Genomic DNA, 11079 nt, shown 5'->3' with positions numbered 1-11079 from the left:
AAAGGGAAATATAATTAGCTGCTAAAATGGGTGGTATAGAGTAGGCTTCTCCAATAGTAATGTGTACATATATTACCTGGGGATCTTGTTAAACCATACGTTTGGATTCAGTCTGTATGGAGTGGGACCTGAAATTCTATTTCTAATAAATTCCCAGGTAATGCTCATGCTGCCGATCCATGGTCCACACTTTGAGAAGCAAGGATGAACCCCATGAACAGAAGAAGATCAGATGAGGAAGATTTCAGTGTGGGCTGGAGAGGTCCTGGCGCAGTGAGCTGGGTCTGGGGCGATGGCAGGGTTTGGGTAGCAGAGGTGAGAGACAGAAACATCCTTCCTGGGGTATTCCAGCTTTCTGCTCTCAGGGGCCTGGGAACAGGGATGATTTCAAGGCCTTGTGCCCAAATCCACCTCGATCCCCCTTAACAAGCAGCTGCACTAAGCAGGAGCTCCACACGTGAATAGCTCATTTTTCAGAAATGCCCAGTCCTGATCATGGCAGGAAACATTTTGCAAATTCAGAAATCAGAGCCAAAGGGAAGTGCTGGGTGGTGTACAACTAGCTACAGTAATTAGATGGGAACAATCTTTCCCTGACTGGTTCCTTGTAAGGGAAGCATTTCTGCTGGCTTCAGAGATTTGGCCATCTATAAAGCTTAGAGATGAGAAATAAGGAAATTCTCGAGGAGGAAGAATTCTTATCTAACACTGAAGAAAGAGCCTCTCTTGACCAAACCACGTTTTCTGCAATGAAGACCTTTGAAATCAGTGGTAAAGTATTACCCCCCAATAATGGCATTGGTTGGTGAAGCAGCCTTTCTGTTGGCAACAGAAAACTGAAAAAGTTAATAGAAAGTCTAGGTTTGCACCATAGACTCTTGCTAATACATTTCTGGAATGCTTCAATGTGGAATTTGTGTAATGCTAATTATAGATACTGTATCTTTAGTATATCGCTGTGCTTTTTTTTAGCTTCACAATTTCTCTCAATTGTATTTAAATATTTTCCCTTAGATTAATGCTAATGCTTATTATATGCCCCTCCTTTTTATTAGAGTCTTATTCTAACACACAAGTTGTGTGATGAAATGGCAATGCAAAACAAGAGGAATGAAAAAGTTCTAAAAAAGTGAAGCCAAATGACTCATATTTGTTTAATAATGTAATTCCTTTAAAATTCTTTAAGGTGACTTCTGTTAAAACTGATGTGTTGATCAGGGGGTGCTTTTCCTATTTCCTGTTGGCTAAGATATGTTCATAGCTTCATAATTAATTTTTTTAGGTTAAACTCAGGTTTTAAAAATTCAATCAACTCTGTTGTCTTTATTTTTTTCACTCAGCATCATACAGGTGATGCATTTTTAAAATCTAGAACTTGTAGCCTTTAACATCACCAATGAGCGCTTTGATCTCCCATTCTAGAATATCCTCTGGGAATTGTCTTCTGAAGTCGATCAGTCATTCTCATTCCCAGTCTTTTCTAGAAGATGTATGTTCAGGAATTACTACAGCTCTGTATGCTGGCCTGAGTGCCCCTCTTCTCATTCAGCATCTGTTTGTACAGATCACTGGTTGGAATTTATGGGGCTATGAAAATGAAAGGTCTAGTGTGGTGTCTTTAGAAATTTATAGTGTGGTAAGAGAGAAGGCATGCACGCAAATGACTTTAATAATTGTTGGCTATTTGGAACTTCAGGGAATGCAGCATTCTGGATATGTGACTTTTTAAGATACTGAAATGTTCAAGCAAAATTATCCAATCAAACATATTCAGCACCTACTATATGCACAGAGGAAACAAAAATAAGCATGGCCTCCAGCCTCAGAGAGCCTATAGTCATGTCGGTGGTAGCAGGAGAATGGCAGGGTGAGCCCACCTATCACCTGACTATTTCTGTACAATTTGTCATCGGCTATGACTGATATTTGCACAGGACATTATAGATGAATCTGGTGTGGGGCCCTGAAGGTCAGAACTGAGACCTCTTCTAAAGTTTAATGTATAAAAGGGATTAGTTAGAGGAAGGAAACAGTGGCTGGGGTAGAGTAGGGGACAATATATTTAAGATATATTCACAAGGAATATTCAGAGAAATATAAACAGCTCCACATTGTTGGGCCAAAATTAGTTGGGGTAGCTCAGTGGAGTTGAAACTAGGATCAATTAATTTTATCCCGAGAGCAATAAGGAGCTTTATAGGTGTTATAGTTGGGCTTGGAGGCGTTGGTTTGCATTTAAGATTACTCACTACCATAGATGGAAGACAAGCTGGAAAGAGTAATGCTGGGACAGAGAGAAGCATGGCAGCAAGAGATGATGAGAGGTAGTGGTTGTAAAGAAGAAAAAGGAGAATAGTTTGGAGAAATAGTAAAAGTCAAATCAGGGGGTGGCTCCATAGAGTAGTGGTTAGCATGTCTGCTTTACACCCAGAAGGTCCTGGGTTCGAGCCCCAGGTGGAGCCATGGACCATACCCCGGGTGTGCCAGGCCCCTCGAGTGCACCAGGCCTGGGAGGCGTATGGCGAGTGCATGAGAAGAGACGCCCTGCCTTCAGAGATCCATTTCTTAAAAAAAGGGAGATGGCAACATCCTTAGATTAGGGGTGGAAGGAGCGGGAGGAGGGAGAAGGAAAAAAAGTCAAATTAGTAGGACTATAATGTAGGACCATAATGGTGAGACATGGCAAGTGAAGGAGATGCAAGCATCAAGAGTGAATTTCAGATTTCTGATTTGGGTTATGGATGCCTCTAACTAAATATCTAACCAAGAAACAAAATCACTCCAGTTTGAATGGAAGGAGTATCTCCCTAAATGTACTTATAACTTCCTGTCTTCTCATACAAAGATCATGAAACAAATGAAACTTTCTAGATGAGTGCCATTATAGACAGTAATCCCTGTGAGCCTCTATAATATAATGATCCCCTCGGGGCTTACTGAGAGGAATGAAACTACCTGCTTCAACATTAAATGGTTCCAGGCATCTTTATGTATTGATATATGTCTGGGAAGATTTGCTTTAGTTTTCTGAAGACATTTGAGCCTTTAAGGTCCAAGAAAACCCCAGGTCTTTCCTCATGAACTGCTATCAGCCCCATCTCCCACATCAATGATGGAGCATTTGAATTTGAACAAGAGACTACATTTATCCTTGTTGACAATATCTTTCTGGGATGCACTCTCTTCTAAGTTTTTTGAAAAATTTGAACATTTGTCTACCTCAAGTCTTCCTGTCACTCTCCTGATATATATGGTTTCTCAAGAAGTAGTTCTGCCTCCACATCAGCAAGTTCTTGAAGATCTGTGGAATATCATCTCTCACCCTAAGCCCTCAACTATTTTAGGTTTCACATCTTTCTTCGTGATATTTCTTCCCACTAATTTTAGTCTGAAAAACATTCTTCTTGACAAAGAAGACTCCCAAAGATATAGATAGTGTAGTTATGGGTTTTGTTGTTTTAATTAGCATTAAACATTGTCTCCCAGTAGTGGATCTAGCTATCTCTTTTTCCTGATCTAAAGATAATTTTAAACATTTCCCAACAGACTTTAACCCTGGAGTCCATTCAGGGTCAGCTTTGCTGACATGATTACTATCATTTCATGTCACTGTTCTGACTTTGTTCTTCGTCACATCGCTATTTCTCAACATCTTTTTTTTTTTTACCTTTTTATTTTGCAATAATTATAGATTCACAGAAAGATGCAAAAAAAAAATGTGCAGGGAAATCTCTGTTACCCATACCCAGTTTCCCCCAGTAATGATAACTTACATAGCTGTGGTACAATATCACAACCAGGAAATTGATGTTGGTACACCCACAAAGCTTATTATTTAGATTTCATTAGTTTTACATTCATTCCCTTGTGTGTGTGAACATAGTTCTCTACAATTTTATCATATGCATATATTTGTGTAACTACCACCAAAATCAAGATACAGAATGTGTGTTCAATCACCACAAAAATTTCTCTCATGCTATTTCTTTACAGCCACACATACTCCTCATTCTTCCACCAGCAATCACTATGTCCTGATAACCACTAATTGGTTCCCCATTTCTATAATTTTGTTATTTAAAGAATGTTATGTAGATAGAATTACATGCTATGCAACTTTTTAGGATTGTCTTTTTTTCCACATAGCATAATTTCCTTGAGATCCATCCAAGCTGTTGTGTATATCAGTAGTTGGTTCTTTTTATTAATATTATTCCATTCACCCACTGAAAGATATTTGGGTTGTTTCCAGCTTGGGGCCATTGCAAATAAAGGTGCTATAATCATTTATGTAAAAGTTTTTGTGTAAGCATAAGTTTTCAGTTCTCTGGTATAAATGCCCACAAGTACAATTTCTGGATTCTAAGCGTATGTTTGGTTTTATAAGAAGCAGTTGATTTATTTTTCCAGTGTGAATGTACCATTTTACATTCTCACCAGCAGTGAACAACTATCCAGTTTTTTTGCATCCTTACCAGCAATTAGTATTATTACTATTTTTATTTTAGCCAAACTGATAGATGTATAATAGTGATATCTCACTGTAATTTTAATTTGCATTTTCCTAAGGTTAATAATGTTGAACACCTTTTTATGTGCTTATTTGCCATTTGTATATTCTCTTCGGTGAATTGTCTCTTCCTATTTTTTGCCAATGTTTTAATTGGATTGCTTGGGGTTTTTTGTTTTGTTTTATTTTGGTTTTGATTTTTTTTACTGTATTTTTGAGAGTCCTTTATATATTCAAAATACAAGTCCTTTACTGGATATGTGGGTTGCAAATATTCTCTCTGTCTGTAATTTGCCTTTTTATTCTCTTAAACAGAGTCTTTTGCAAGGAAAATTATTTAATTCTATTGAGGTCCAACGTATCAAATTTTCCTTTTTTGGATTGTGCTTTTGGTGTCAACTGTAAGAATTCTTCATCTAGCCCTAGGCCCTGAAGATCTTCTCCTATGTTTAATTTAAAATTTTTATAGTTTTACATTTTACAATTAAGTCCATGGTTCACTGTGAGTTGATTTTTTTGTAAGATGTGAAGTTTAGGTCAAGGTTTATTTGTTTGTTTGTTTGTTTTACTTATGGATGGATGTTCAATTGCTTCAGCACTATTTACTGAAAAGGCTATCCTTCCTCCATTAAATTATTTTTGCCCTTTTGTCAAATATCATTTGGGTATATTTGTATAGGTCTATTTCTGTGTTCTTCATTCTGTTCCATTGGTCCATATGCTTATCCTCCACTAATACCACACTGTCTTGATTACTTTAGATTTATTATAAACTTTAACATTAGGTTCTCACATTTTAATATTCTCTTTAAAGATTGTTTCTATTCTATGGCTTGTGTTTTTCCATGTAAATTTAGCATAAGCTTATCTATATCTATAAAAAAAACTTCGCTGGAATATTATAGGAATTGTATTATACCTACAGATCAGTTTGAGGAGAATTTACATCTTTACTATGTTTATCCTTACAATCCATGAACATAGTATGTCTCTGTATCTATTCATGTCTTTGATTTTATTTTTTAAATCAAAATTTTGTAATTTTCAGTATACAGATTTTGTATACATTTTGTTAAATTTATACCTAAATATTTTATTTTATTTGAAGTGATTGCATATACCATTGTGTTTCAATTTTGATTTCCATGTTTGCCAATAGTATGTAGAAATGTGATTGAGAAAAAACATCCTTGCCTTGTTCCCCATCTTAAGAGGAAAGTATTCTGTTTCATCATTAAGTACCATGTTGTTTTTTACATATTTGTAAATCTTCCTTTTTTAGGTTGAGGAAGTTCTCCTCTAGTTTGCTAAGAGTTTCTATTAGGATTTTATTATAATGAGAGTTATAATTATCAGAGTTTTATTATAAATTGGAGTTTGCTAAGTGCTTTTTCTACATCAATTTTATGATTATATGTTTTTTTATTCCTTAGCCTGTTGATATGGTGGCTCATATTGATTGATTTTTAGATATTGAATCATCCTCGCACATCTGGAAATCCCATTTAGTCAGAGTATATAAATTCTTTATATACATTACTTGAGATAGTTTACTAATATTTTGTTGAGGATTTTTGTGTAAAATTTCTTGAAAGATATCGATTTGATTATTTTTCTCTTTTTTAAAAATTTATTTTTATTTATTTTTCCATTTTTTTCTTTATAATTATTTTTTTAACATTTAATTTTTTTATTTTTCCCCCTCTCCCTTTCCCCCTTTCCTCTGGTTCTCTCTCTTTCTTTGTGTGTGTATGCGTGTGTGTGTGTGTGTGTGTGTGTGTGTGTGTGTGCTGCTTTTCTGTTTCATATCTAGGTAATCATGACTTCATAAAATGAATTAAGAACTGTTTTCTACTCTACTATTATATATAAGAGATTGTGTAAAATTGGTGCTAATTATTTGTAAAGGTTTGTCAGGATACTCCAATAAAATCAGCTGGTTATAGTTTGTTTTTTTTTTTCAGGAGTTTTTAAACTACAAATTAAATTTAATAGTTATAGATATTCACATTATCTATTTCTTATTGGTTGAGTTTTGGTAGCTTTTGAGATATTGGTCCATTTCTTCTAAGCTGTGAACAGAAACCTAGTAATAGTATTTCCTTATTTTCTGTTTAATGGCTGCAGGCTCTGTAGTAATATCCCATTTTATTTCTGATATTGATGATTTGTGGTTTTTTTAATAAAATTTTTATCAGTCTTGTTAGAGTTTTATCAATTGTATCGATTTTTGTTCAGAGAACCAGAATTTTGTTTTGTTAATTTTCTCTTTTGTATTCCTATTTTAAATCTCATTGACTTCCGCTCTGATTTTTATTATTTCCATTTTTTCTGGTTGCTTAAGGTTTGCTTTGCTTATCTTTTCTAGTTTCTTGGAGTAAAAACTTAGTTTATTGATTTGAGGTCTTTTCTCATTTGCAATGTAAGCATTTAGTGCTATAAATCTCTCAGTGCTGCTTTAGCTGAATTCCATAATTTGATATATTTTCATTTTCATTTACTTTTACATTTTTTAAATTTTCTTTGAGACTTTCTCTATGGCCCATCCAATATTGTGAAGTTATTATTTTTTTAAATTTCCAAATGTTTTAGAGATTTTCCTCTTGTCTATATGTTATTGGTTTCTATTTTGATTCCATTGTCAGAGAACGTACTCCATATGATTTCATTTCTTTTGTTGAGGTTTGTTTGATGACCCAAGATATGGACTATCTGAGTGAATATTCCATGTGTTTATAGAAAGAATGTGTATATTGCTATTGTTACATGGAGCATTCCACAAATGTTAATTAGATTTTCTGGGTTATGATATTGTTCAATTCTTCTAACTTTTGCTCATTTTTCTATCAATTGCTGAGAGTGAGTTGTTAAAGTCTCCAACTATAATTGTGGATTTTTCTATTTCTCCTTGCACATATCAATTTTTGCCTCATGTGAATGAAAGCTCTATTTTTAGTTTCTTTTAGATAATATATAGTTGGGTCATGCTTTTAAAACCACTTTGCCAATATCTACTAGCAATAGTAGATATTGCTATTTTCTTCACCTGAGAATCTCTTTATTTCTCATTCATTCTTAAAAAAAATATTTTCATTGGCTATAGAATTCATAATTCGTAATTCATTTCTTTCAGCATAGGAAAAATGTGTCATTTCCATCTGTTCTCCATGGTTTCAAATGAGAAATCTGCTGTCATTCAAAATGTTATGTCTTTATAGATAATGTGTCATTTTTCTCTTGGCTGCTTTCAACAGTTTTCCTTTTTATTTAGATTTTTAATTTTCTTTGTATCTAGATTTTTTTCCCCAGAATTTTACCTGTGATATATGTGTTTCGGTATTGATTTATTTGCATCTATCATGGTTGGGGTTTCTTAAATTCGTAGGTTTATGTCTTTAACCAGACTTGAGAAGTTTTTAGTCATCATTAATTTTTTGAATATTTTTGCAACCTCACACTATTTATGGGACTTCAATAATGTGAATATTATTGACACACAAATCTCTGAGGTTGGGTTTGATGTTTGTTGTTGTTGTTGATGTTGTTGTTGTTGTATTTGATTGTCAATTTTCTGTTTTTCAAATTGGGCAATTTCTAGTACTTTATCATTTAGTCCATTGGTCTTTTCTTTTGGCATATGCATTACATGATTGAGCACATTTAATGACATGAAAAAAGTTTTTTTCAGTGTTTTTAAGTTCTACAATTTCCATTTGGTTCTTTTATATAGCCTTGATTTTTTTGTGAGATTAAAAACTATTTTTATTTGTTTCAAGAGTATTCATAATTGTTCATTAAAACATTTTGTTGTGGCTACTTTGAGATCCTTATTGAATAATTTCAACATCTGCGTCATAATACTGACATCTGTTGTTCGTCTTTCCTCATTCAAGTTATAATTTTCTCTGTTCTCAGTATGATGAGTGGTTTTCCATTGTGTAATGAACATCATGTATAGATGTCAGGAGACTCTATCCTATTTAAATCTTCTATTTTAGTAGATAGTGACACTATTTAGGTTTATTACATAGATTCTGGCTCACTATTGTAGGCTGTGGTTTGAATAACAATTTAGTTTTCAGAACTCTGACTGTGCTATTCTGGTCTGGTTTGTTCACCTGATGCTATCAGTATTCTTGTTTGCTCCCTGCTGGTGCTGCCAGCAGCAGGAGACACTTCTCTAGATGGCTGGTGCTACTAGGGCAGGGATGGGAAACATCAAGTCCACAGGGCAAAGACCAATTCCCTGGGCCTGCTCACCAGAAGCTCTGTGATAGGGGCAGTGATAGGGGCAGTGCTCCTGCTTTATCTCTACTAGTGTTACAGCAGGAGAGAAGTTAATGCACCAAGCCACCTTCTGCCACTGGTGGAAGAATTAGGAGATAGCAGGCCTGGGAATCAAGAGTTTGTGTGCAGCTTTTATCTTCACTGAGATCTTTTGAATCGAAATTTTTTTTTAATTAATGAATGAATTAATTATTTTTTTAATTGAAGAAATGTTTTTAATTTCCCCCTATCTACCTTCCCTCTTCCCCCTCCCTCTCCCCTCTGTTTAACTGAAATTTTATTTTCCTCTGGAGCCATATTTTCATTGCAAGTCAGACCACAGAACTGTCAAATTTTTGAAAACCACTTCCTTAAAATCTTCACTGAGATTCATCATAGTTTACTTTAGGGAAGCTCATTTTTGTTCATCTGAGGTTTTCTTCATTCTCGCCTCTCAAGCAATAATTCCTAATGGTCAAATCCAATCCAGAGTAGATATTTCTTTGCAGTTTCTTCTACCCTCTAAGAGACGATCAGAATAGAGGGCAAAGAGTTTATCAGATTCTCCATTTTATACAGGGTGAGTTAAATAATGCCCACAGATTAAAAACTCCCAGATTCTAAACTATCTTGTCTGTATGCCAGGTGATTGTTCTGACTTAAAAAAAGAATTCTGGGCTTCAGTGGACATCCATGAACTACTCCTACCATACTACCATGTCTGTTTTCCTCTCATTATTTTTACTCAAATGCCTTCCACCATGTTCCTACCATCTAGTTTGAACATATTTATATCTTCCATGTTGGTCCTCATACCTACCTCTGACCTCTATAGTACACATGTCTCTGAAGCACAGTTTATCTTTCATTTCCATCTCATGTTATGTTTTTATCAAATTTAATGCTGTCTATGAGATTGTATTCACCATCCACTATCTTCTCTAAAATGTAAGGCTTCCCTTGTATGTCACTCATCCTCATCATGATGGTTGGTTGTATGGATACCTGAGGTCCTAACTTTCATTCCCAATGTTTTTCCAACACTTCTACACTGGCAGAGTCCAACTTCACACACGCTCAGCATCTAAACATCTTCAGCCACTTATTCATCCCTTCATCTATTCAGCCATCATTTTTCCAACACATGCTGGTACTGGAATATAGACCAAGAAGCTTCCAGGCCATTTGGGAAAACTGAGACATAAAGAGACACAGTTCAGGTCGATCAGTGCCATGACAGGTAGAAATACAAAGTGAAGTGAGAAAGCAGAGCAGGGTCTTATGCAGCCCAGGGGAACCAGAAAATGTATCTTGGAGTAGGAGAAGCTCCATGGTGCTCCCAAAAGATGAGTAGGATGAGTCATGCCAAAAGGAGGAGGGAGAGATCTATATTCAGAAAAGATACATTGCCTAAAGCAGGAAAGAGGTAAACAAGTGATCTGGCCTGTTTGGCTTCACTGTGGGTCAGGGTCTATGTGGAGATGTGACAGGAGGTGCAGCCATAGGAGAGCTGGAGGCAGAAGAGCTTCTTATACCAGCTAGGGAGCTGTTTGTCTTGAGGGCAGTGAACAGCCCTGAAGGGCTGAGGTAGGGGAGTGACTTGACCAGGTTGTGCATTAGAAAGCTCATTCAGGTGGCTGTGTGGGTCTCTATTTGGCAGGTATTGTGGAAGAACACTCTGTGCTAGATTGAGCATAAACAAGTGCCACTAACTAAAAATCTACCCAATAAAAAAACCATACTCTTTTTGGTGCTGCCAGAGCCATCTCTGGACCACTGTGTATTAGATGCATGGGCAGGGAATCCATTCTGGAAAGAATGTCAGTGGGATAGCACAGGTCCCACACGTGATGGAAAAAGACCTAAGCTCATAAACCTCTATTGCAATAGTCAACTGAAAACTCACCCTCACTTACCCCTAAGCAAAATGGTGCTCACAATGCATCCTCTGTCCCTTGGGTTGTTCACTTCTGATCTCTTTTCCTCTCAGGGCTGCCCTGGAGCTTATTTCAACTGCATTTTCCCAGGGGCAGCAGTTAAGGCAGGCTAGTGAGGTGAGCTCAGGCCTGGGAGTTCGATGGCCCTAGGCCCACTGTATCACCTTTTCAAGCCCCAAGCCTGTCCTTTATAAAAGGGGGTGATCACACCTACCTTGCAGGATTGCTGGAAGCATTAGAGATAACGTTGGTCAATGCCTGGAGCAGGGTAGGTGCTCAATAATGAGAGTGGTGGGAACTGCAGGACCTTCTGCAGGCCAGGTCCCTGCCTTTGGATGTCTCCAAACAGGGAAACAGCTGGTGTGA

General features: G+C 36.2%; 1 protein-coding gene across 1 annotated transcript in view; it reads left to right on the top strand.

Annotated features, from left to right (window-relative positions):
• The first annotated feature begins 618 nt into the window (after nucleotides 1–618).
• MARCO (macrophage receptor with collagenous structure) overlaps nucleotides 619–11079 on the top strand; it is a 35683-nt gene continuing 25222 nt past the window's right edge. The window contains exon 1 of the mRNA XM_039872688.1: nucleotides 619–771. Coding sequence (XP_039728622.1) covers nucleotides 663–771 — 109 coding nt within the window. The 5' untranslated portion in view covers nucleotides 619–662. The remainder of the gene's footprint in view (nucleotides 772–11079) is intronic.

The sequence above is a fragment of the Pteropus medius genome, unplaced genomic scaffold, assembly GCF_902729225.1.
Source record: "Pteropus medius unplaced genomic scaffold, Ma_sr-lr_union100, whole genome shotgun sequence".
In the NCBI taxonomy this organism is placed as follows: domain Eukaryota; kingdom Metazoa; phylum Chordata; class Mammalia; order Chiroptera; family Pteropodidae; genus Pteropus; species Pteropus medius.
Note: the sequence above shows the minus strand (reverse complement) of the source record. Positions and strands in the feature narration are given on the sequence as shown.